At 64.1% G+C, this 25,692-nt stretch overlaps 1 protein-coding gene across 2 annotated transcripts; it reads left to right on the plus strand.

Annotated features, from left to right (window-relative positions):
- Positions 1-2,742: 2,742 nt before the first annotated feature.
- SCARF2 (scavenger receptor class F member 2) lies at positions 2,743-13,764 on the plus strand. 2 transcript variants are annotated; one of them, XM_068989894.1, is made up of 11 exons: positions 2,743-2,894; positions 7,594-7,652; positions 7,752-7,853; positions 8,028-8,547; positions 8,649-8,867; positions 9,003-9,131; positions 9,696-9,799; positions 9,873-9,990; positions 10,226-10,356; positions 11,326-11,478; positions 12,234-13,764. In XM_068989894.1, exons 1-11 carry the CDS (start codon positions 2,743-2,745, stop codon positions 13,070-13,072), a joined length of 2,526 nt encoding a protein of 841 aa, XP_068845995.1. In that variant the 3' UTR covers positions 13,073-13,764. The 2 variants fall into 2 exon arrangements, with proteins under 2 accessions (XP_068845995.1, XP_068845994.1); XM_068989893.1 differs by having other exon boundaries at positions 10,241-10,356.
- Positions 13,765-25,692: the final 11,928 nt, after the last annotated feature.

A 25,692-nucleotide genomic window follows, 5' to 3' on the forward strand; every position in this document is an offset into this window, starting at 1 on the left:
TGAACCAAGGTTCCGGTAGCCGTCTTGGCGCCAAGGGAAGCTCAGCACCTGGGGAGGGAGGTCGTGAGAGCCTTGGGGAGGGCGCCTGTCTCCTGTATCAATCTGAGTGCGTCCTGCAGAGGGGCCTCTGCATTTCCTCCGGGTAAGCTTCAAGGACCCTCCTGAGTGGGTGGGACCCGCAGGTGCGGGTTCCAACGCCATTTTCCGCACTGCCCAACCTGCCCCAGAACACTGTCCGCTCCTGTGGGGTCCTCTTACCCACTCCTGCAGACCCCCACCGCTCTGGGTCTTTGCCTTTGTCCCCATGCCTCACCCCACATGACACCACGCGCTTAACACTTCAGGCCAGGCAGCGAGCCCGGCCTTGACCCTGGTGGTCCTTTCCCATGGGACAGGACGGCCACTTGTCCAGGGTCATCCTCCGACTCCCAAGGGTGAGGTGCGGGACCATGAGCTCGGAGTGGGGGCCCCTGTTTCTGTGTCTGCCACCACCCTGCAGACTTCGGAGGTTTCTGTGAAGAAGAGCCAAGACGTCCGTCCTGCCCCAGAGTGTCCGGGCCTGCTGCAGCTGTCGCCCCAGCCAGGCACTGAGGCCTGGCTGCGAGAGGCCTCTGGTCTGCAGGGGATGGAGAGGGGTCTGTGAGGCCCCCAGGGCACGGGACGGGGTAGCCGTGAGGCCTGGAAGGGTTCCTGAGACCCGGGCCGTACGGGGCCCTGCCGTGGAGCGGTGCAGCACTGGCCCACAGCCAGCAGCCCGCCCCCTCCTCCCTGAGCCCAGGCAGCCCTTGCCAGCTGGGCAGGCTCTCCGGCTGCACTCGAGCCTCCAGGCCACTCTCTCCCTTCAAAGTTGGCCTCCTCCGGGAGCCACCCCCGCCAGGCCCAGGCTCTGGGCCTCCACTACTGGCCTCTGTGCTGGCCAGTCGTGTGGGCACGCCCTCATTTTGGTATCCACCTGGCACAGGCCAGGCAGACGGACGGCCCCCCACTCCGCCTGTACCCAGGCTCCCGGTGGGGGCATGGGTGGGGCTGGGAAACTCGCCATCAGGCACGAGGTAGGCCTGAGACAAGGCTGGGGATGGTCCTGTCCTGCAGGCCGCAGACACAGGTGGCACACGGCCAGGGCCGGGCAGAGAGTTGCATTCAGACAGTCCTGAGGTGCCTGTCACAGAGCTGGGGCCTGAAGGAGCTCTGGGGCTGGAGGGGGGCGGGGAGGTGATGGAGTCTGAGGTTCCTGTCCGTGAACCCAGTCCAGCTGGGCGACGCCTCTAGAGCCAGGAGCAGGGCTGACAAAGCAGCCGCACGGACCTCTGCTGGCCACCCTAGAGGGCAGCCAATGGGGGTTCCGTGGGAGGGGCCGGGGCCCTGGGAGATCTGGCCGTGCCCTGCAGGGCTGCCCGGAAGTGGTTGGCCTGTTGACTTGCCCCAGAGAAGTGTTTGCGTTTGTGACCACAGGAGTTCGACTTCCCCGGCACCCTGCCTGAGGCCGCCCCCATCCTGCACCAGCGCGGCTGGCGGAGGGGGCCCCAAACCACCGGGGCTCCCTCGCACCCAGTCTGTTGGCAGCCCAGCAGTGCCCACAGCCTTGGGCCTGTCGGGGCCTCTGACCAGGCCCCCTCCTCCTTGATGGACCCTCCCATGACAGGCAGGAGCCCTCCTCGGGGATCCCGCACGTAGCCCGCCCCCCACCCTGGCCCTGCCTCCGGCTCTGAGGTCCCCAGAGGCCCAGCTCAGCTCTGCTGGGAGCTGGCCGCCCCGCTGCCGTCCCCTCCCCAGGCCTGCCTGCCCTCCCTGCTCCTCGGGCCTGGAGCTGGGTCTGATCCCTCTGCTGCCCTGTTCCTCCAGGTCCCCAGGCCCCACGCACCCCCTCTCTCTGCCGCCCCTGCCCCACTCTGGATTTAGGAGCCTTGGGCCTCCGGGAGTGGCTCCACCTTCTGGAAACCCTCTGGGACCAACGGCCTCTCATGCAGAATCCCTCTCCCAGGCTCCTAGCGCACCTTCTCACCTCGACAAGGGCTTGTAGGCAGGGGTTGCGTCCCTGGCTGCCCCCACCGCTGCCCCCGCAGCCTCTGCCGCCTGCCTTCACCTCCAGGATCTCTCAGAGCCGGCGCGGGGCCGTTCTACTGCGGGCAGCGCTCCCGTCTGTCCCTACAGGGCCCCTTCGCCCAGGGCCTCAAGCATCGGGCGCCGCCGTCTCTGCAGGCTTTGACTGCGCCCGGTTCGGAAGGCGCTGACCGCACCGCCAGGCGCGGGAGGGCCTCGCCGCGGGAGCAGAGGCCGGCTTGCGGCCTTGACCTGCGGTCCCGAGGCGCCGCTGGCCAGGGAGCTTTGGTGCGCCGCGCCTGGCGCCCACCCGCCTCCCGCCGCCCCGGGGCCGGGCCTCGTCGGGAGCGCGCAGGGGCCGCTTCTCGGGTGGGTGTCTGGGGAGGGAGGGAAAGGCGCGGCGGCCGGGGATTCCGCCCGCGGGCCCCTTCCAAGTTCGCCCCAAGTTTGCGCGCGGCCGCCTGGGGGCGGGGGCCGCGCGGAGGGGCGGCGGCACGGCCGGAGGGTGGGGTCTGGCGCGCGGGGCGGGCGCTGCCGCCTGGCCGGCCGCGGCTGGCCCGGGATCAGGGAGCCGATGTGGAATTTCCTGCCCGGCCCGGCGCCCCTCCTGCCGCCCCCCGCCCGGCTGTGCACTCCGCTTCCGGCCGCTCTCGCAGCGGCCGCACCCGCGCCCGCGCCTGCCCCGCGCCTGCCCCGCGCCGCATGGAGGGCGCAGGGCCCCGGGGGGCCGGGCCGGCGCGGCGCCGGGGAGCCGGGGGGCCGTCGCTGCTGCTGCTGCTGCTCTGGCTGCTGCCCGGCCCCGCGGCGCCCCAGGAGCTGAGCCCGCGCGGCCGCAACGTGTGCCGCGCACCCGGGTAGGAGCCGGCCGGGCTGGGGGAGGGGGCCGGAGGGGACGCCCGGGGCCGGGACAGGGGAGGGGGCGCCGGCGACCGCCCTGCGCCGAACGCGCGGGCCCCTCGGGCGGCCCTCCCCGACGCCGGCTCCGCTCCAGGCCGAGCCCGAGCCCGGGCGCCGGGCCACGACGGTGCGTCCGAGGATACCTCGGGCGAGAGGAGAGCGGAGGGCATCGGGCGCCGGGAGGGCAGACACACGGGGCCCGAGATTTCAGACCCTTGGGCCGGGTTGGGAGGGCCGTAAGAAGACGGGAGGCGCATTCCGAGCCCGTGGCGGGGCATGTGCCAGGGCCCGGGCCGGCGAGTGTGGCCGGAGCCGGGAGGGAGGGAGGCCGAGAGGCCAGCGGCGGCCGCCTGCCTGCGCGGGGGGAGCCGGGGAGGTCTCCAGGCGAGTGGGAAGCACAGACTGGCGTTTTAGGAAGAGCGGACGTGGGTGGGAAGAGGGTGGTCACGGAGCAGGGCGTCGAGGAGCCTGCGCTCCGAGTGGGCCGGGAGCCGGGACAGGACAAGGGCGGGCGCCGGCCTCGGGAGGATGCGGACCCTCCCGGGTGGGATGCGGGTGCCCCAGGAGCCGGCTAGGGAAGCCCGTGTGGGCCGGGCGAGGACAGGACTTGTGGGGGGCGGGGAACCGGGGCCCAGGACCGCGCACGGAGGACCAAGAGCGCGGGCCAGAAGCCGGGGGTGCGCCGGGGTCGGAGGGCCCGGTTGGCCTGTCAGCGGCCACTGCGAGGTCAAGGGCATCTCCGCGCGGGGCGGGGAGCCGGCGTGTGCGGGTGCTCTGGCGCGGGCGGGAGGCGCCGGGCGGGCATCTGGAGAGGCGGCCACGGGCCCCCGGCAGTCGGGGCGCCCGGGGCCGCAGGGCCCAGGGAGGCTGCGTCCGGGGGCAGGGCGGTCGCCGCAGACAAGGGGCTGCGAGGGGCCGCGCGGGGTTTCCGAGCTCGCATCCCGAGGCGCGCAGACCCCTCCCCGCTGCCAGCCCCGCCTCTGGGGCGGGGGCCGGCCTGGCCCGCCATCTGCTTCACATCGACGCCGCCGCCGCCTCCCGGGCCTCCCGGGCCTCCCCGGCCCCAGGAATGTGGCGGCGGCGGCGGGCGGGGCTGCCTGGAGAGGGGGAGGGCGCGATCGCCGCCGGCCTGTGCCTTGCCTCAGCTCTCCTTCCCCGTGGGGGTCCCTACCGGGGGATGCGAGGGCCGGCCGGCCGCGCTCCCCCGCCCCGGACCTCCCCATCGGGCGGCCCGTTCCAGTTGCCGGGAGCCTGGGCTGGGTTTCAGATCCCCAGGCCTCCGCATCCGAGTGGCCTCGGGCACATCGCTTGAGCTCTTCAGGCTAGGCCCTGCTCCTGACAAATGGGGTCAGGGGTGGCACCCGACTCGTGGAGGGGAGGGAGGGGGGACGACGCTGGTCCTCTGTGGAGCTGGTTAATGGGAACCACCGCCACTGGGGGCCCCGCCTCCCTCCCCAGGGTCTGGACCGTCCTTTCAAAGCTCCACTAGCTGTTGCCTCTGCCTGGAGGCAGGAGGGCCACGGAGGGGACCATCTCTGTCAGTAAAACCCCAGAGGCTCTGTGTGTGCAGACCTGGCAGTGCCAGGGTGCAGCTGTCCCGTGTGTGTGTGTGTGTGTGTGTGTGTGCGAGCGCACATGTGTGTGCGTGTGTGTGTGAGCGCGCATGTGTGTGCGTGTGTGTGCGTGTAGGGTGGGAGACTTACCACAAGTCATCTGCCATCTGGCAAGGGCTAGGGAGGAAGTATTCAGCCGGGAGAGCCAACCGGAGGTGATGAGTGAGAGGGGCCTGGGGAGGGCAGGCCCTGCGTGCTGAGGGCCTGTTGGAAGCGCGGAAGGGGCCCCGGTGGCTGGGACGGGGATGGTGGAGGAGAGACCACCCGAGCTCTTGCCCACTCCTGAGAAGACTGAGGCCCTGGAAACCCTGGGGCAGGAGAGCAGAAGCTGGGAGAGAAGCAGGCAGGATGAGGCGGGGGTGAGGGGGCAGGGGACAAGTGGCCTGTCCCTCCTGGGTCCACTTTGGAAGGTTGAGCCGGGGTTTTCTCTGTGCATCGTCTCTGGGAGGGCGCGGGGTCCCAGCCTTTCAGCCTGGAAAGACAGGCCTTACCCTGAGATAGAGTCACCTTGGGGTGGGGGCTCACACGGAGGAGGCCTCCAGGGCATTGCCAGTGTCTCGCTGGGACTCGGGGAGCCTCGTGAGGGAGCCAGCATGGGCAGAGCAGGGGGCACAGAGGAGGGGGTGCCCATGGTGGGACGGGAGGAGAGCAGGGCCACTGTGGAGTCCTTCGGGGGTGTGGGGGCAGAGGGCAGGACAGACACTGGCACAGTGAGTGGGCAGTGCGCTTGGGCAGGTTCAAGACCAAGGTCTGAATCAGCACAGCTGCAGCTGCAGGGACCGCGCTCCGTGGCGGGGCACCGCCTGCTTGCTGCGGGGCCTGGACTGACACCCAGGGTCCCGCCCGAGTGTCGGAGCTGCCCTGTCCTCGGCCCCCTCTCTTGACCTCTCACTTTCATTAGATCTGAGACAGCCAGGCGGCCAGCCCGTCCCAGCCTTTCCTGCCTCCCGTCTAGGAGGAGAGGCCCCACAGGCTTGCCCTCTACACGGGCTCTGGCCCGCCCGCAGGTGGGGTTCTTAGCTCTGTTGGGTGGGGCCTGGGTGCCAGCCGCGCTGGGGGAGCTTTCTGGGGCCTATTCAGCATGGGCTGAAGTGCGCACAGCAGCCTTGGGTGAGTTCTTGAGCTGTGCTCAGTTGCTCAGTCGTGTCCGACTCTTTGCGACCCCATGGACTGCAGCCTGCCAGGCTCCTCTGTCCCTGGGATTCTCCGGGCAAGAATACTAGAGTGGGTTGCTATGCCCTCCTTCAGGGGATCTTCCAACCCAGGAATTGAGCCGGGGTCTCCTTCACGGCAGGCAAATTCTTTACCGGCTGAGTTACCAGGAAATTTCCTGGGTGACTTTTTTTCTTTTTTTTGGTGCCCAAAGCTGGAGACGTCTCACTCTCTTAATCTTCCTGCTAAGCCTATGGGTGCCCATTGTACAGACATAGTGGCTGGCGCCCAGAGAGCTTAAGTTCTGTGCCCACACAGCAAGTGGCAGACCCAGACATCCAATGCACCTTCCTGTGGCCCTAAGGCCGGGCTCCCAAGCTGGTCACAGAGCCAGGAAGCCAGGCCATCCGGGACGGAAAGCGGGCAGTATTCCCAGGCCGTCCCAGCAGGCCGTTCTGGTGGGGTCGCCTGCAGAAGGACCAGTTCCAGAGGCTCTCCATCCAGAGAGCCGGCAGAAGAGGCAGAGGCAGGGGGTGATGGGTCCCTCCTTGCAGCCTCAGGGCAGTGCCGGGCTGGGGGGGTGGGGACACTGGGGGTCAGGAAAAGCCAGGCCTGTTGAGTGTTCCTGTCTCTGGTTTCCAGTTTTATTTGTGGAAAATAAGCTGGACCATTCCTTGAAGTTTGGCGCTTTATGGGTCTTGTTCCCCAGGTCCCATATCTTTGGCCCAAAGGAGAATCCAGCCCTTTCTGGGAGAGGGGACTCCCTTGGGGTCCTGGGTGCCACCTGGGGTTTAGTGATCATCTCAAGCTGGGAACATGGAGGGCATCTTCTGAGGGGCTGCTAAGGGGCAGCTCAGCCTTTCCTTTCCCTGAACCCCACCCACCAGGGCCATCAAGCCCCTCCCACCTCCTCCACCAACACCTGCCAGTTATGGGTTCCCATCCTCCCCGAGAGACCCTCTCCTTTGCTCTGAGGTTGGACGGAGGCCGTGTGCCTTTAGGATCTGAGACCCCACAGACCTGCAGTGTGAGTGTCTGTTCCTTCTCGACCTCCTTTGCCCGCAGCGTGGGCACACCCCACCTCAGCCCTCATGACCCTCGCCAGGGGCCATGGCTTCACTTGGGCAGGGCCACTGAACCTCTGTGTCTGCCCACCCCATCAGGCCAGGGCTCAGGAGGCTGCACCACCCCGACATGGGACACTCAGGAAGTTCTTATCTCCTACTGTTCCTTGGAAAAGCCAAATAAAATTGAGGTTTCATGAAATTGCACAGAGAGGACGTTGCAGTGTGGCCTTCCTCTAGCCCGAGTCTCGCCCTGGTGCTCTGCAGCCCTCACTTGCACTCTCCTCACCTGGACAGACTCCCTGGGTGTCCCCTGCCTGAGCAGACCCCTCGCCGAGCACACCTCGCTCAGAGGCTGCCTGTCTTAGCCCCAACAGGGCACCCTGATGTGCTGCCTGACCCAGCCAGTCCTGGCACTGTCTGGGTCTGAACCCTTGACACCCATCGGGCCAGACTCCGCCCCACCCCGGGGTGCCCTAGCCTGGAGCAGGTCCTGGAGGCCCAGAGACTTTTGCCCCACCCCCACCTCACCACTGCCCCTCCTCGGACGCCTGGGGTCTCCTTTCAGGCCCAGCAGATAGGGGAAGAGGGCACAGATCAGGAGGGCAAGTAGAGGGAGCTGGGGAGCTCTTGGAGTGGGTCTGCTCTCTGCCGCCTCCCAGGGTTTGGTCTGGATGGCTGAAATTTGTGACTTACTCGAGTCCCCCGAACCTACTGCAGCGCCTCCGATAACCACCTCCCTGGGGCAAGGTGGGGATTGCTGGCGGTGGGGGGGTGGGGGTCCCAGCGCGAGGGGCTCAGACTCAGGCGCCAGTCTCTGCCTGCAGCTCCCAGGAGCTCACGTGCTGCGCCGGCTGGAGACAGCAGGGGGACGAGTGTGGGATCGGTGAGTGGGTCACCCTGGGATCGGGGCCGGGGGCTGGGCACAGAGAGGAGACAAGTGCGGCGGCTGGACTGGGGACACCTCGGCCCGTCTCGTCCGCAGCTGTGTGCGAAGGCAACTCCACGTGCTCGGAGAACGAGGTGTGCGTGCGACCCGGCGAGTGCCGCTGCCGCCACGGCTATTTCGGGGCCAACTGCGACACCAGTGAGCGGATCCCGGCGGGCGCGGGGCGCTGGGGGCAGGGTCCCAGAGGGGCGGGGCCTGGGCGGGAGGCGGGGCGGTGAGTGGGCGGGGCCTGGCTCGGGGGCGGGGCGCCGGCGGGAAGCCGGCAGGCTCTCTCGCCAGCGCCCGGGCCTGCCCCCGTCTCCGCCCCTGCAGAGTGCCCGCGCCAGTTCTGGGGTCCCGACTGCAAGGAGCTCTGCGTCTGCCACCCGCACGGGCAGTGCGAGGACGTGACGGGCCAGTGTACGTGTCACGCGCGTCGCTGGGGCGCACGCTGCGAGCATGCGTGCCAGTGCCAGCACGGCGCGTGCCACCCGCGGAGCGGCGTGTGTCGCTGCGAGCCCGGCTGGTGGGGCCCGCAGTGCGCCAGCGCGTGCTACTGCAGCGCCACGTCGCGCTGCGACCCGCAGACGGGCGCGTGCCTGTGCCGCGCGGGCTGGTGGGGCCGCAGCTGCAACAACCAGTGCGCCTGCAGCGCGTCGCCGTGCGAGCAGCAGAGCGGCCGCTGCCAGTGCCGGGAGCGCACGTTCGGCGCGCGCTGCGAGCGCTACTGCCAGTGCTTCCGCGGCCGCTGCCACCCGGTGGACGGCACGTGCGCGTGCGAGCCCGGCTACAGGGGCAAGTACTGCCGGGAGCCGTGCCCCGCCGGCTTCTACGGCCTGGGCTGCCGCCGCCGGTAAGCGCGGCCCCCGCCCAGGGAAGGGAGGGAGGGACAGGCAGCCGAGGGGGCGGGAGTGCGGCGGTCGGGCCCCGCCTAGCCTCCCGCCCTTTCCCCAGATGCGGCCAGTGCAAGGGCCAGCAGCCGTGCACCGTGGCCGAGGGCCGCTGCCTGACGTGCGAGCCCGGCTGGAACGGCACCAAGTGCGACCAGCCGTGCGCCGCCGGCTTCTACGGCGAGGGCTGCGGCCGCCGATGCCCCCCGTGTCGCGACGGGCACGCCTGCAACCACGTGACCGGCAAGTGCGCGCGCTGCAACGCGGGCTGGATCGGCGACCGGTGAGCGACGCGCGTGCGCCCCGGACACGCAGCCCCCGCCGCCCTCCCTTCCCCGACCGCCCTCCGCGTTGGGCTCTGTGCGCTGCAGGGTCGTTGGCCCTGCTTCCTCTGACGCCCCCTCCCCCGCGTTCCGAGGTGTGAGACCAAGTGCAGCAATGGCACGTACGGCGAGGACTGCGCGTTCGTGTGCGCCGACTGCGGGAGCGGCCACTGCGACTTCCAGTCCGGACGATGCCTCTGCAGCCCGGGCGTCCATGGGCCCCAGTGAGTGCCCGGGGACGAGAGGTCTGAGGTGTCAGTATCCGGCACAGGGCTCCAGCCAGACCCCAGGTTCTGCTCTATTGGCGACCAGGCGGGACCCAGGCTTGGCCCTCAGCCAGCTAGGGAGCGACCAGGGGCTCTTGGGGGGCAGTTTCCTGCCCTGGTGTGGAGCCGGCGTTCGAGCCGGATCTGGCGGCCAGGTCAGCCTGTGTTCAGTGGGCTCCCCTGAGCTGATGATATGCAGTGAGCAGGGACCTCCACGTTCACCCACGGATCTGGTCCGGCAGCCTCTCTTCCCTGTACACAAGAGTCAGCCCCCGAAGTGGGCACCGCGGACAGTGATCTCGGCCGGGCCCTCAGACTCCCCGGCGCTGGAGTGCACCTATGCATTTCCAAAACACTGATCTCCCAGGACGTGCTGGAGGTGGGGTGGCCGCAGTCCCTAGAGAGTGGAGCCAGGGAACGCGGGGCTGGCCGGCCGCGGGGTCGAGCGCGGGAGGCGTCTCGTGGGGTAGCTCGGCGGCGCCCCCAGACCCCGCCCGCCTCCCTGACCTCCTGCTGCCTTAGCTGTAACCTGACCTGCCCGCCCGGGCTCCACGGTGTGGACTGCGCCCAGGCCTGCAGCTGCCACGAGGACTCGTGCGACCCGGTCACCGGCGCCTGCCGCCTGGGTGAGTGGGTAGGGGCCACCGGGCGGGGGCGCGGGGGGCGCTGGCCCCCGCTCTGATCGGGCGCTCCCCACAGAGACCAACCAGCGCAAGGGCGTGATGGGCGCGGGGGCGCTGCTCGCCCTGCTCCTCGGCCTGCTGCTCTCGCTGCTCGGCTGCTGCTGCGCCTGCCGCGGCAAGGACCCAGCGCGCGGGTGAGGCTTCGCGGCCGGGCCTTAGCCCCGCGCGCGTCGTGCGCGGTCTGCGGCTAGGTACAGACCTAGCCCCGGCCCCGCCCCGGGTGGCCCTGCCCCCTTCGCTCAGGCCCCGCCCCGAGGGGCCGCGTGCACTGTAGGCCCCGCCCCGCCTCCAGGCCCCGCCCCGTGGGTGGGCACCCGCTGGCTTGCCCCGCCCCTCCGGCCAAGGCACGGTCCCGCCCCCTTCGCTCAGGCCCCGCCCCCGCAGGGAGCTCTCGCTGGGGAGGAAGAAGGCGCCGCAGCGCCTGTGCGGACGCTTCAGTCGTATCAGCATGAAGCTACCCCGGATCCCGCTCCGCAGGCAGAAGCTGCCCAAGGTCGTAGGTAAGGATGACCGGGGAACACCCCCGACGCAGGCGGCTGCCGGGAAGTGGGCGTGACCGGGTCAGTATAGGAACGGCGGGGCCTTGATTGTCCATGGGAAGGGCGAGGGGAGGTGCGCCCAGGGCGAGGAAAGAGGGCTCGCGGATAACGGGGGAGCCCGGGAGGAAGGCAGGGATGGCCTGGACGTCCCGTCGCCCCGCAGTCTGCGGGAGTGAACGCACCGTCTGTCCTGGTGCGGAGCCGCAGGTGGACGCGGGACCTGTGCGTGGGAATGCCCTGCCGCAAGAAGCCCCCGCCCCTGGCCCAGACTTCTGGAAGTGCCAGGGTCTTCCCTGGAAAGAGGGCAGGCTGACCCCTGGGCCCCCACCGCTGTCAGGACGGGTCAGCTGCCGGGTTGCAGGGCATGCCGTTTTCTCTTCTCTGTCTGCACTGATTCACACCGGGGTGGAAGCTCTCTCTGTCTTTCCCACTTGTTTCCAAAGATGAAGGGGACGAGGTGATGAAGGCTCCTGGGAGGTATGGTGGGGTCTACGGACACAGGTGTAGGGGCTGGAGCCCACCTCCTGTTTGTGCGAGGGGGACAGGCTGGCCAGCGTCTGGGATTCTCTGTTGGTGGGGTCTACATCTGTGGAGGCTGTGCCTGGGGGTGGCAGCCTGCTGAGGTGGGCTGAGCCAAAGGGTGGCCTCTCCACTGCGCATGTGCTCTCAGAAACTGCCGCAGGGCAGGGTCTGAAGCCTGGCCTGGAGGGCCTGATGGCGTCTCCCAGCCAGGTGCTCCCTCTTTTCACAACTTTTGGCCTGACCTCGGTCAGCTCCCTGGCTGCTGGGAGAGGCCAGTTGAGTTGCCTGTCCTACTCAGTCTTGGGGTATGGCTGGTTGGGTCCCTACCTCACTGCGGCAGGAGGGCTGGTGAGGGCCCTGGCTCGGGCAAGGCAGGGCCCCTGGCAGCTGTGCCTCCCTCCTCCCCAGTGGCCCATCACGACCTGGACAACACACTCAACTGCAGCTTCCTGGAGCCGCCCTCGGGGCTGGAGCAGCCCTCACCATCATGGTCCTCCCGGGCCTCCTTCTCCTCCTTTGATACCACGGATGAAGGCCCCGTGTACTGCGTACCCCACGAGGGTGAGTTCGCCTCCTTGGGGTGAGGACCCCTCTCGCTCTGACCCAGCAAAGGGTTCTCGCTGAAAAGATCTCGGCTCGGAGGAACAGGGAGGAAGGGCTGGTGATGCTGTTAGCTAGGGCTGGGGGACACAGCTGAGGCTGCAGGTCAGGCTTCTGTGCTGCCCAGCCCCAGACTTGGCTGGGGGTCTGGGGAGGTAGCCACAGTTGGGCTCACATCTGGGGAGACCAGGCAGAGAGAAGTTTCTGGGCTGGAGGAGGAGCTGGCAAGAGGAGACAGGAAAAGGGAGTCTTCGGGGTCTGGAGGCACACTTTGAGGGGAAGCCTTGGCTCACAAACGTCAGGAAGCAGGCTCACTTTCTGGGCTTCTGGCCCCTCTCCTCCTGCTACCGTCCCCGTGAATGACTCTGGGCAGGTGGCCAGGTGACCCTGAGCCTTGGAAGGCATTGCTCTTAAGGAAGGATAAGGAATCGAGGGTCAAATGTGGCGATGGTGGCCCCGAGGCCGGGCATGGGGTGCGGAAGCGGTTCGGGGCCAAGGTGGAGCTGCGGCCCAGGAAGGAGCCCCTCGTCCTGCCCAGGGGCTCCAAGTCTGCGGTCAGCGCGGGGAGCATGCCAGTCCTGTCTGGATGCCAGGACGCCTGAGCGCCAGTGGGGCGGGAAGAGGACGGGAGGGGGCGCTGGCGGTGGCTTGCGCCTGGCGGCTGGAGGGTCGAGCTTTTCCCGCGGGCGGTGACCGGCGCGCTCTTCCCTGGCCAGAGGCGGCCGCCGAGAGCCGGGATTCGGAGGCCCCCGCCGCGGCGCCCGTGACCACGCCCGCGGAGGAGGCGGCGCCCCTCCCCGCGTCCTCCGACAGCGAGCGGTCCGCGTCGAGCGGCGACGGGCCCGGAGGGGCGCTGTATGCGCGCGTGGCCCGGCGCGAGGCCCGGCCGGCCCGGGTCCGAGACGAGGCCCGAGGCCTGTCGCTTTCGCCATCGCCCGAGCGCCGGAAGCCGCCGCCACCCGACCCCGCCACCAAACCCAAGGTGTCCTGGGTCCATGGCAAGCAGGGTGCTGGGGCCACCGCCGCCGCCGCCCCCGCGCCCTCGCCTCCACCCGCGGGCCCCGAGGCCGCTCCCAGCCCCAGCAAGAGGAAACGGACGCCCAGCGACACGTCGGCGCGGCCCCCCGGGCTGGCAGAGGAGGGGCCGGCCCTCGCGGCACCCTCCCCGCCTCGGGCTCGGGCTCGGGGCCGCGGCCCGGGCCTCCCAGAGCCCACGGACGCTGGCGGGCCCCCGCGCAGCGCGCCGGAGGCCGCCTCCATGCTGGCCGCCGAGCTGCGCGACAAGACTCGCAGCCTGGGCCGCGCCGAGGGGCCCCCGGGCATTCAGGGCCCCCGAGAGAAGCCGGCGCCTCCGCAAAAGGCCAAGCGCTCCGCGCCTCCCTCTTCTCCGGCCCGCGCGTCCCCCGCGCCTGAGGCCTTGGGGCCCGAAAAGGCGGCAGCCGGCGCGTCCGGATCCGACACCCCTCGAAAGAAAACCCCCATCCAGAAGCCGCCCCGCAAGAAGAGCCGGGAGCTGGCGGGCGAGCCAGGCCGGGCGGGCGCACCCACCCTGTAGTACGGGTGCCCCGTGGGCCTGCAACTTCCCCGCTTAGCAGCGCTGCTTGGCACCCCGTGCCCCGCGCCCCCGAGTCTCCCGCGGGGGCCCCAGTCTGCAGCCGCCGGGCGGGAGGCTGCGTGTCGCTGATTCAGGCCCCGCGGCCCTCCTGGACGGGACCATGCTCACTGCGGCAGGAAGCCCCATCCGGTGGCTGAGGCCTGACAGGCGCTTCGCTGACCCGTCCCTTCCCACGGCCTCCCTGGGGAGGGCTCCCGTCTGCCCGCCGGGCTCTCCCAGGCCAGGGGCAGGAGGGCTCTGTCTGGAGAACACCTCCCACTGGCCCAGAGTGCCTTGGCTGGGCCGCCTTCTCACTGGCTGGGGCCAGAAGCACTTCCACCCTGGATGCCTCTCTGGTCAAGGCCTGGTGCCTCTGGCTGGAAGCTCCTTCCACTGGCTGAGCCCCAGGGCCTCTGGTTGACAGGAGCCTGGGGAGGAGGGCTGGTCTCTTCTCCTCAGGGGGCTTGGCTGTCCCCCACCAGTCCTTCCCAGCCCCCTCCGCTGTCGAGCTGGTTTTGATGGCCTCCCAGCACCCCACATGCCTGGGAATCCGAGGGGCGACTCCAGTGGCCTGAGGAGATGTATTTATAGGCCCCCGGCAGGGCTGCTCCCACCCCACCCCCCCCGGGGGCCCCAGGATGGGCTCCTCTTGGCAGGGGCTCGGCCAAAGCTTTCTGAATAAAGTGCCTCCCCCCCCCACCATGGTCTTCCTGCTTCCTCTCTGCTGGGCCTCTGACAAGGACGTCACCCCAAGAGACCTGGCACCCCATGACCCAAGTGGCGTCTGGGAGCCCAGGTGTGGTCCCCCAGGACCACGTGAGAAATGCGTCCTGTCCATCTACTCAGCCTTCGTCTTTTTATCCAATGTGCTGGGCACCCACTCGGCCCACCCCCCTGCTGGTGGTGCCGGGCAGGCGGGCAGGAACAGATAGGGTGGTTACGAGGAGGGAGCGGGTGTGTGGCTACCCCTGCCCTGCGCCTGCCCCACTGGCCCAGTGCTGTGCGCTTGGCGCCCTGAGCTCTTTGGTGTGTCTGGGGCAGGTCAGAGGCTGGGGCCAGGGGGCAGCAGGCCAGGGGCACAGCCTCCAGCTGGGCCATGTCTGGCAGTGCACAGAGCCCCGCTGTCTGTCTCAATGGGCTCCCTGTCCTCAGCCGGAAACGCTCAGGCGCAGGCCTTGCCAGCTGCGGGAGCTTGGGGGAGGGGGGAGCACGCCTGACCCCCGAGCCCCGGCTGGGCCTGCAAGCAGCCCCCCACTGCCCAGCCCCAGCTGGTCCCCTCTGGCCTGGCCTTCTTTCTGCGGTCCCATGTTCCATGTCTTCAGGGCTTGTGGCCCTCAGGAGGGCCTCGAAAGTAACCCTCCTGAGCTCCAGAACCTCACCTCTCTAGGTGTGCGCTGGCCCTGCCCACCTGGGCTCCTCCATTGCCCACCTCTGCCTGGTGGGCCTCTTCCTTACCCCCAGCTGCCAGCTCTTTCCATCAGGAGACTCAGCCAAGACACTCCCATCACCTCCCCACAGCCGTCCTGCGGACCCTGGAGCGGCCGGAGTGTGCCCAGCGCTGGCGGCTCAGGCGTCTCACCTGGCGAGCCTCTGGTGCTCTGGCTGGACGCCGCCTGGAGGTCCACGTCGCTGACCCGTGCAGGGGCCAAGCCAGCTGAGCTGAGATGCTGGTGCGGCTCCCGTGCCCATGGTCCCCGTCTCTGGCCTGGTCGGGCCGCACGTGGAAGGCAGGCTCCTGGTCCCCGGGCACGCGGCTTCCCTCGAGCCAGCCGGGCACCCTCCCAGCCATGGCCCCACGCCCGGCCACAGCCTCAGCCCTTCCTTCCGGCACCAGGCCATGCTGGCTGCCGGGCGGAGAACACAGCCTTAACGTCGGCCAGGAGGGGCAGAGGCCAGCGAGGGCAGGGCACTCTGGAGGAGGGTGGTGGAGGGCAGGGCGGTGGGTCGGGTGACAGTGGCTGGGCACCCCCACTCACCGTGCCCACCCTGTTGTTCCCCGACCCCCAACCCCTGCTCCAGCAGGCAAAACACTCCCTGGCCTGGATCAGCACGGTGTGGGGCGACCGGAGGGCTCGGGCCCCACATCTCACGTCCACCAGGCCTGCCCCAGAGCCTCTGGGCACTGGAGAGCCTGAACTTCAGGAGCCCCTCTGTGTCGGCGCCTCACGGAACAGGGCTGCCTCTAGAGCTTCCTGCAGCAGCCCTGCCACCGGGCGCCCTGCGGGCTGATGCTGTGGCCTGGGGCACCCGGGCCAGGAAGCCCCTTGGACCGTCTAGGTAGCAGCCTGGGGAGGGAGCTGCCGGGAACCCCCCGCCCGACAGCCACTCCCCCCCCCCCTCGTGGGCCTGCAGCAGCGCCAGCTCCCAGTGCAGGCGCCACAAAAGGGAACCGCGGCTGCTGGAACCTCCGTTGCCATGGGGATGGGGACCACAGGACCCACATCTGGTAGCGATTGAGGAGGAAAAATTATGAGTCGTGGAAACGCAAATATTTTCTGTAGCACAGAGCACAAAGGAGCGGGAGGAATGTGGGACTGGAGTAGGCCTGAGCCGGAGCACACGCCACATAGAGGCCGAGCTACACGCGCGCACACGTGCACACGCGCGCGCAGATGCGCACGCACAGACACACGCACTGAGGCGCATCTGCACCTACAGCCAGACCAGCAAAGAGACCGAGCAAACACGCATGCACACACGCATGCACACACACGCACAGACACAGGCACTGACACACCTGCACCTACAGCCAGACCAGCAGAGAGACCAAGCGAACACGCGTGCACACACGCATGCATACACGCGTGCACACACACAGACACAGGCAGTGAAACACACCTGCACCTACAGCCAGACCAGCAGAGAGACCGAGCGAACCCACCAGGTGCGGGACATGGAGACGGCACCAGCATGTGGCACACAACAGCCCCAGCTCAAGAGGTGTTGGGAGAGACACAGACCCTTCAACACACGCACACGCACGTGCACGCACGCACACACACACATATGCATGCACATGCACGCACGCACACGCACACGCACCCCACAGGCTCACAGGAGTGCCCAGAGCGCTCCGGCCACTACACACCAGGAGGCGGTCATGGGACGATACTGCTGAATTTATCTGTGTTGGAGGTCGCACCCCACTGCAAGCCCAGAGCCCGATCCTGAGAGGATCCTGGCATGTGCCAGACCCCCTCGTCCGCTCCTGTGACTCCCTCGATCGTCTGGCTCTAGAAAACCCCAGCTGCTGCCGCCTCTCCTGATCGACGTTGCTTGTTAGCCAAAGTTCCTCCTGCCGCCATCGCGGGAATGAAACTACCCGCTGACTGTCTGGTACATCTCCCTGTGAGGTCCCGCAGGCCCAACCCTTGTCTTTGGGTCCCGGCCACTCCTCCGGGTAGCACCTGGGAGCTAACTCTAGCCCCAGGGAGCCCCTGGGGCCTGTGCGCCAGGGCCTCGTCTGCTGGGAACACAGAAAGAGTCTGGCCTTTTTGGAGGACTCGATTTCCGGCGTCTGCTTCTCTTGGTTTCCTGGTCTGACCATTTTGTCTGTTTGTCTGTGTATCTGTTTTGAGCTTAAATCGATTGAGCTAGTAGCTGCTGGGCAGATAGTGTGAGGTGGCCACAGATGGAAAAAGCCATGTGGATGCCAAGGTTTCCTTAAGGCCACAGAGAAGCTATGACAAGGGCAGGGGTGCCCCTGACACACCCAGCGATTGGTCCCTTTGGGGAGGCTCACGGAATGCAGGGTCCCCCCCAAGAGAGCAGTGAAGCTGAGGGGTGGGGTTAGGAGAGCGGAGGTCTGAGAGACAGGTGAGGGATGTCTGCAGAGGTTGAGGCCCCCTCAGAGGACAAGCAGGAGGGCGCGTGAGCACGCGAGAGGGAGTCTGGGTGGAAGAGACATTGATGGGTCCAGTGGGGCAGGTACCCTGGGTCCTCATGGCGACAGTCGTGGTGAGTGAGGACATCGGTGGATGAGTCCAGCTACAGGGCCGAGTCACCTGGATCAGTCAAGAGGTTAGTTTCACATTAGCGAAGATGCTGAAATGACCCACATGTCCGTCGACAGATGAATGGTTAGGAAAGGGAGGTCCATTCATGCAATGGGATATTACTCATCCTTAAAAAGGGAAGAAACTCTGACACATAATACAAGGGTGAGCTCTGAAGGCATTACGCTAAATGAAAATGAAATCAGCTCATCACAGAAGAGCACATACTATATACTTCCGCTTACGTGAAGTGTTTACAATAGATTCGCAGAGGGACAGAACGTGGGGGCCAAGGGCTGCGGGAGGGGTGGGCAGTTAGTGTTCAGTGGGGACGGAGTTTCAGTTTTACAAGATGAAAAGGGTTACCAGGATGGCTGGTGGTGACGGCTACACAACCATGTCAGTGTACTTAATATTTCTGAGCTATGCACTTGAAAAGGGTTAAGGTGGTAAAGTTAATGCTATGTGTCTTTTACCACATCAAAAAAAAGTCAGGAGGTCAGGGCCTCACTGGGTGAGCTGTGACACTGGGCTGAATACTGGGCCTGACGTAGCTGGTGGTCTGGGCGCCTTGGAAACACATGACTGGGTTGGGTAATGACTGTGGGGGTGCAGTGGGCGGCAGAGTGCCCCTGCTGGCTTAGACCCCAGAGCCCCGCTGCGTGTGTTGCAAAGTCAAAGCTACTTTGTAGAACCTGGTTTAACTGAAAGACAAAGCTTGGCCTTCACCCTACAGCTTTCATTAAGCCAGGACCCACTTCATATTCCCTTGGCCCATTTTTCAGAGTTTTTTTCCTCCTCACCTTGAATTACTTTTCTAAAAAATATAGTCTGTTTTTTTTTTTTTTTTTTTTTTTTTAGAGCAGTTTTAGGTTCATAGCAAAATTAAGTAGAAGGGACAGAGAGTTCCCATATACCGCCTCCCCCGTGACCCTGATTATCAAAATCTTCCCTCCAAGCGGGACATTTGTTGCAATTCGTGGGCCTGCAGTGACGGGCCAGCACCCCGCAGAGCCCATGGTTCCCAGCGGGGTCGCTGATGTACACGCTATGGGCAAATGCGCGATGACTCGGGTCCACCGCTGCAACACGGTGCGGAGCAGTCTCTCTGCCCTAAAACCCTTCCTTCTCCCGCTCTTCAGCCCTCCCTGTCTCCCCGGGAGACCACCGCTCATTTTCTGCCCCCACGGTCGCGCCTTTGCCGGAAGGTCGCCGAGCTAGACCGGCTCCGGGCCCCGGGCGCTCGCTGCGCCCCTGCCCACGCGTTCGCTCGCGTGTCCCTCGCGCACCTCCCGAAGGAGGGCGCGGCCTCTCCTCGTCTGACGCGCCTTCCCGGGGACGGGGTGCTGGGGGCAGGGACCGGGTAGGGGGTCTCGGAGGAGGCGCCCTGCGGCCCGCGGATCCGTGGGCGCGAGCGCGAGTGCGGGGTCCGCGCCGGGACGCGCGCCCGCGAGGCGGTGGCGCCATCTAGCGGGGTGGGGGGGGTGGGGCCTCGGCAGCACCCGGGGCGGGGCCTGAGGCGGGGGCGGGGCCTGAGGCGGGCGGGGCGGGGCGGGGCCCGAGGCGGGCGGGGCCCGAGGCGGGCGGGGCCCGAGGCGGGCGGGGCCCGAGGCGGGCGGGGCCCGAGGCGGGCGGGGCCCGAGGCGGGCGGGGCCCGAGGCGGGCGGGGCCCGAGGCGGGCGGGGCCCGAGGCGGGCGGGGCCCGAGGCGGGCGGGGCCCGAGGCGGGCGGGGCCCGAGGCGGGCGGGGCGGGGCGGGGCCCGAGGCGGGCCGGACCGGGGGCGGGGCCTGCACAGTCGCGGGTTTGGATATCGAGATCTCATGGGGACCGCGTCCACCCGCACAGGCGGAGGCGGCAGCCCGCCGCGTGCCCTGGGCGTCCACCCACCCTGCCCTCCAGGTATTGCCGGCGTAGGCAGGGAGTGCGCTGCCCCTTGCAACCAACTGCGGAATTTTTGTAGCTTAAAAAACCCTGTTGGTCCAGTGGTTAAGAATCCGCCTGCCAATGCAGGGGAGGCAGATTCCACCCTGATCCCTGGTGAGGGAACTAAGATCCTGCGAGCCATGTAGAAAAAAATAGAAGGAAAAAAAAAACACCTCAGTAAAATTGGTGTTATCTGTTGCTGTTTGAGTCGCTCAGTTGTGTCTGACTCTGCGATCCCATGGGCTGCAGCACGCTAGGCCTCCCTGTCCATCACCAACTCCCGGTACTTGCTCAAACTCATGTCCATCGAGTCGGTGATGCCATCCAACCATTTCATCCCCTTTCGTCCCCTTCTCCTCCTGCCCTCAATCTTTCCCGGCATCAGGGTCTTTTCCAATGAGTTGGCTCTTTGCATCAGATGGCCAAAATATTGGATCTTCAGTTTCAGCATTAGTCCTTCCAGTGAATATTCAGGGTTGATTTTTCTTTAGGATTGACTGATCTCCTTGCAGTCTAAGGGACTCAAGAGTCTTCTCCAATACCACAGTTCAAAAGCATCAATTCTTCAGCGGTCAGCGTTTGTGGTCCAACTCTCACATCCGTACATGACTCCTAGGAAAACCATAGCTTTGACTATACAGAGCTTTGTCGGCAAAGTGATGTCACAGCTTTTTGTATTTTATTATAATTACTGTATGAAACAAGTGTGACTGTGAGTGGAGGCTGGTGGCTGCAGGAATGAGGCCTCTATGGAATATATTAGGGCAACAGTAACAACAGAATTCTGGCCAGTGGATCACTGCCTGCTGGGGCCACTACGGCTGTTGGGACAGGCCTTGCCTGACGCTGGCTCAGGTCACAGCAGTTCACCACAAGATGCCATTCATCCTTTCTCGGTTGAAAACTAGGCCACAGTGGACTGTTCACTAGAGAAAGAGGGGGGATCATCACCCCTTCTCTTCACATCTGGTGTAACGGATCTCCGCCTTCAAGTCCCTGTTTGAATGAATTTGGGGCCATAGTAACAATTTGCATGGCTCAGGAACTCCGCAGGGTCTTAGGCCAGAACTAAGGAGCAAAGCTTTATTTTATTCCAATCAGAGCACCCGTGTTGATAGTGGGCAATCTCAGAGGAGAGGGAGCCAGACCCTAGAAGAATCCTGTGACCTCTTTCCTTCCAAGCTCTGAGCACTGGGGAAGCCCAGGTCGCAATGTGCCCACACCAGGTGGGGGCAGCCAGGGACATTCTGACCTGGGGGCTTTCCTTGGTGGGAGGCTTTGGTGCTTTGGGCTGAGGGAACCAGGTCGTAGGTGTTTCCCACTAATTCCTGGTCACCTAGGGCCTCCGTGTCTGCCGAGAGCCATGGGCCTGGTCCCCATCCTACTCACCCGCATACTTTTCCCTCTCTACGGTCCACAGGAGGAATTGGCCAGCAGCAGCCCAGGTCCACAGTCTACGGTCCACAGGAGGAATTGGCCAGCAGCAGCCCAGGGCCCAAATCTGGCTGGAGGCACGTTTTCATAAACAAAGGTTGACTGGCCCACCCCTGCCGCCCAACGCCAGGAGCTCAGCACAGGGTAGAGCGCTTGGACCCTGCCAGCTGTCTCATAGTTGCCATCCCGCCTCGAAGCAGCCACTGAGTGAGGGCAGGCCACTTTCCGCGCCGCGGCGCTGGAGTGAGGGGACACACCTGTCGGCCACAGCCGCCTCGCGACACGGCGCCCTGGCCCCAACTGCCCACTCCCAGCCTGAGCGCACACTCTCACCCCCTTGCTCTGACCCTGACTAGCACCCAGATGCCGTGGCTCATCTCAGGCTCAGGGAGGGGCCCTGCGCTCCCGGGACAGGCCCGCTGCCCGCCTGTCACCTTCCGGCTCTCAAGGAGCGCGTGGAGGTGGCCTGGCCGCTGCCCTCCCCGCCCACTGTCCGTCACTCTCGGCTCTGGATACGAAGGAAGGAGAGCGTCACTCCCGAGCAGCGCCGTGGCAAAACCTACGGCCCCTGCAGTTTAGCATTCAAGGTGGAGATTGCTTTTTGTGCCAATTACAGAAGTAATGTGTCTGTCATTTTAATAATTCAGAACGGGACTCATCACCTAGAAATCCGATGCAAATATTAGGGGGTCTTCATGGGCTCCGTCCCGGCCCTCACCCCACTTCATTCTTCATTTCTTGTTCTGTTTTTGAGTGAGCAGGAGGCTGGCCCTGCAGGCGAAGCTGAGCTCAGGCCCCTCCCACTCTGGACCAAGGCCCCGTCTCAGCGGTTATTTCCCTGCAAAGCCAGAGTGACGTCTGGGGCTCACTGCTGGGCAGCCCGGCTGGCGGCACCCCCAGTCCACACACCCTAAGTGTTAGTGCGCCGCTGCCGAACGGGGTTTATCCCAGAAACACAAAGACGACGGGGTGACTGAAAACCTATTCACAGTCCAGCTGCATCTCCACAAGGAAACAAACCCGCAGCCATTTCTGGGGCTGCAGAGGGGTTTGCTCAGTTCGGCCCTCAGCAGCGATTTTCCAGAGACTTAGCAAACTAGGCTCATACCGGTCGTTTATTGACCCATTAATCTTTTAAATTCTATCGAGATGGTTGTGGGTTCTCTTGCGTTTCCAGAAGTGTCTCTTATTCCCGGCGGAGGTGGGCTGCTGTGCCAGCTCTTCTCCCACGGTCTGTTGCTGCGGTGGCGTCTCTTGCTGAGATTCTCAGGCTCTGGGCGCGGGCTCAGCACCCACGGCGCCCGCGCTTAGTTCCTCCACAGCACGTGGATCTTCCTGGATCAGGGATCGAACCTGCGACCCCTGCATTGGCACTTCTGCAGTGGCAGGCGAGTTCTTTACCGCCGAGCCACCAGGGATGCCCAGAGATAGTTCATTAGCAGGCTGAAAGTCAGTCTTGGCCAACGGTCGGCATTTTGCCCGATACTGAAGTATCAGCTGTCACACTCAAGTCGGGATGGAGACCTGAGTCCACGGATAATCAGCCAAGTTCGTCCCACCGGCCAACGCAGAGCCACGTGGGCTTAAGACGTGCGGGTCCTCCAGGTGCCACTCCTGAACAAGGAGTTTGCCCGATTGTTTTATAGGCATCTGGAGTCAGCCGCGTCTAGTTTGAGCTGAGCTCTGGGCGTCTGGAGTCAGCCGCGTCTAGTTTGAGCTGAGTTGGTTGAGCCCAGCTGGGACCCCCAGCCCTGCCCTCCAGCTGCTCCTGCCCTTCCCCCACAGCCGGCCCCACGTGCCCCACGCCAAGACTGTGCTGCCCCTTCGCCCTGCAGGCGCCCTGGCCCCGGCCTTCGGGGAGGCGGCTCTGTGGCTGGTTCCCCTCGCTGTGGCAAAACTCGGCAGCTCAGCTTCCAGGGACCTAAAGCGGCCGGCGGAGAGGTGAGTCCAGATGGGCCTTCTGCTGAGGCTCGTCCGAGGCCAGTACCGAGAGGCTGTGGCCGAGTCTGGGCGCCGGCCTGGCGCCTTTGCTCCGGGACTGCCCCGGGCTTGCTTGGCGGGTGCTGAGACCTTGCTTGCTTAGTTTTGTTTGCAGCAAAGAGATGGTTTGGTTTGGGGGATTGGGGTTTGGAAGACGCTTCTGGGTGAATTTGGACTTCCCTAGTGGCTCAGCAGTAAAGAACCTGCCTCAATGATACAGGTTCGATCCCTGGGTCGGAAAGATCCTCTGGAGGAGGGCACGGCAACCCACTCCAGTATTCCTGCCTGGGAAATCCTATGGGAGTCTGGCGGGCTGTCGTCCATGGGGTCGCAAGGAGTCAGACACGACTTAGCCGCTGAAACAGCAACAGTGAACAATCCCTGAGTCAGGCACTCTACTCGCTACTGTATTGGATCTGAAGGACGTCTTTTTTTTTTGCATAACATGAGGGTTGAATCCCAAGTATTGTCTGCTTTCAAATGGGGAGACCCGGATCCAAGAGTTAGGCCACACAAGCTGGCCTTCCCTGGTGGTCCAGCGGTCAAGAGTGCGCCTGCCAATGCAGGGGACATGGGTGGGAAGACTCCACCAGCCTCGGGACAACTAGGCCCGGCTGCCACAGCCACTGAGCCTGCATACAGGTTTCTCAAGAGGCAGGTCAGGTGGTCTGGTATTCCCATCTCTCTCAGAATTTTCCACAGTTTATTATGATCCACACAGTCAAAGGCTTTGGCATAGTCAATAAAGCAGAAATAGATGTTTTTCTGGAACTCTCTTGCTTTTTCCATGATCCAGCGGATGTTGGCAATTTGATCTCTGGTTCCTCTGCCTTTTCTAAAACCAGCCTGAACATCAGAAAGGTCACGGTTCACGTGTTGCTGAAGCCTGGCTTGGAGAATTTAGAGCATTACTTTACTAGTGTGTGAGATGAGTGCAATTGTATGGTAGTTTGAGCATTCTTTGGCATTGCCCTTCTTTGGGATTGGAATGAAAACTGACCTTTTCCAGTCCTGTGGCCACTACTGAGTTTTCCAAACTTGCTGGCATATTGAGTGCAGCACTTTCACAGCATCATCTTTCAGGATATGAAACAGCTCCACTGGAATTCCATCACCTCCACTAGCTTTGTTCGTAGGGATGCTTTCTAAGGCCCACTTGACTTCACATTCCAGGATGTCTGGCTCTAGGTGAGTTGCACATATGTTCCTGCAAATACCGTTCTTTCTTTCTTTTTTTTTTTTTCTGTCCTTTGGGTTTGCCACATGACATGCAGGAGCTTAGTTCCCTGACCAAGGATGAAGCCCAGGCCCCGAGCTGTGGGACTGTCAAGCCCTAACCACTGGGCCGCTGGAGAATCCCTATTATTTCATTCTTTCTCATGGGCTTTCCTTGTGGCTCAGCTGGTAAACAATCCGCCTGAAATGCGGGAGACCTGGGTCAGATCCCTGGGTTGGGAAGATCCCCTGGAGAAGGGAACGGCTACCCCCTGCAGTACTGGGGCCTGGAGAGTCCCACGGACGGTGTAGTCCATGGGGGCCACAGAGAGCTGGACACGACTGATGACCTTCAGTCTCGCGTGCCTCAGCACATCCCGCCGTGTGAGCGCGCCACGCCCTCCCTGCCCAGCCCTCCGCTGAGGAACATTTCGGCTGCGTCTGTGTCTTTCTGTTGTAAACAGTGCTGCGTGTGTCCTTCGGGGGGCGTGTGTATTTTTGGGCTCGGGTTTTGTCTGGGTATGTGCCAGGACTGGGATTGCTAGGTCATATGGCAACTCTTGTTTTTTGTTTGAGGACCCTCCACACTATTTTCCATGGTGTCTGCACCAATGTGCTTCCCGCCAACCATGTAGGAGGGTTCCCTTTTCTCTACATGCTCCGCAGCACTTGTTATTTGTGGACTATTTAACGATGGCCATGCTGACTGGCGGGAGGTGACGCTTCATCGCAGCTGTGATTTGCATTTCCCTAATAGTTCGTCTGCCTGTGGGCCACCTGTAGGTCTCCTTTGAAGAAATGTCTGTTTAGGCCCTCTGCCCATTTTTCGATCGGGTTGTCTGGCTTTCTGTTGTTGTTCCTGAGTTGTATGAGCCACTTATATCTTTTGGAGATTAAGCCCTTGTCAGTCACATCGTTTGCAACTATTTTCTCCCAGTCCGCATGTTTTCTTTTCATCGTGTTTATGATTTCCTTTGCTGTGCAAAAAAGCTTGTGTGTTTGATTAGGTCCCGTTTATTTTTAGTTTTGTTATTATCTCTGTTGCCTTGGGAGACCCTGACCTAAGAGAACATTGCTATGATTTATGTCCGAGAATGTTTTGCCCATGCTCTCTTCTAGGAGTTTAATAGCGTCATAGGTACGGTTAAGTCTTTAAGTTATTTGAGCTCATTTTTTGTGCCTGGTGGAAGGGTGTGTTTGATTTCCACGCAGCTGCCAAGTTTCCCAGCATCACTTGCTGAACGGACAGTCATTTTCCCGTCCTATATTCCGGCCTCCTTTGCTGAAAGTTAGTTGCTCGTGGATGTGTGGGTTTATCTGGGCTCTCTGCTCTGCTGATGGGCAGGTCTGTCTTTGTGTGGCTGCCGCGCTGCTTGGATCGGCTTTATACTGCTATCCGAGATTTTGAAGGGTTATGGACCCCGCTTTGGTTTTTTTTCCCCCTGAGACTTGCTTAGGCAATCCTTGGTCTTAGATGGTTTCATATGGAGTTTCGGTTATCCTTGTTCTGTGAAATTTTCATGGGAAATTTGATGGGGATCAAAGTAAATCTGAAGATTTCTTTGGGCTGTTCAGTCATTAAGTCCTGTCTGACTCTTTGCGACCCCATGGACTGCAGCACGCCAGGCTGCCCTGTCCCTCACTATCTCCCTGAGTTTTCTCAAACCCATGTCCACTGAGTCGGTGATGTCATTCAGCCATCTCATCCTCTGACATCCCCTGCTTCTCCTGCCTTCAATCTTTCCCAGCATCAGGGAAAGCATCCCATGAGTCAGTTCTTCGCATCAGGTGGCCAAAGTACTGGAGCTTCAGCATCAGTCCTTCCAATGAACATTCAGCACTGATTTCCTTTCAGATGGACTGGTTTGATCTCCTTGCTGTCCAAGGGACTCTCAAGAGTCTTCTCCAGCACCGCAGTTAAAAGCATCAGCTCTTTGACACAGAGCCTTACCCTAACCCTTAAGGCTCTATGGGATCTAGCTCTTACATCCATACATGACGAATGGGAAACCACAGCTTTGACTGAACAGACC

This window comes from Capricornis sumatraensis, chromosome 17 (assembly GCF_032405125.1).
Source record: "Capricornis sumatraensis isolate serow.1 chromosome 17, serow.2, whole genome shotgun sequence".
NCBI classification, from domain to species: domain Eukaryota; kingdom Metazoa; phylum Chordata; class Mammalia; order Artiodactyla; family Bovidae; genus Capricornis; species Capricornis sumatraensis.

Excerpts from the sequence above, each read along its gene's own strand:
- SCARF2 (XM_068989894.1), top strand. The coding sequence starts at position 2,743 with ATGGAGGGCGCAGGGCCCCGGGGGGCCGGGCCGGCGCGGCGCCGGGGA. Across the intron at positions 7,854-8,027 it reads CGGGGCCAACTGCGACACCA|AGTGCCCGCGCCAGTTCTGG; the intron begins GTGAGCGGATCC and ends CCGCCCCTGCAG. Across the intron at positions 9,800-9,872 it reads CACCGGCGCCTGCCGCCTGG|AGACCAACCAGCGCAAGGGC; the intron begins GTGAGTGGGTAG and ends CGCTCCCCACAG.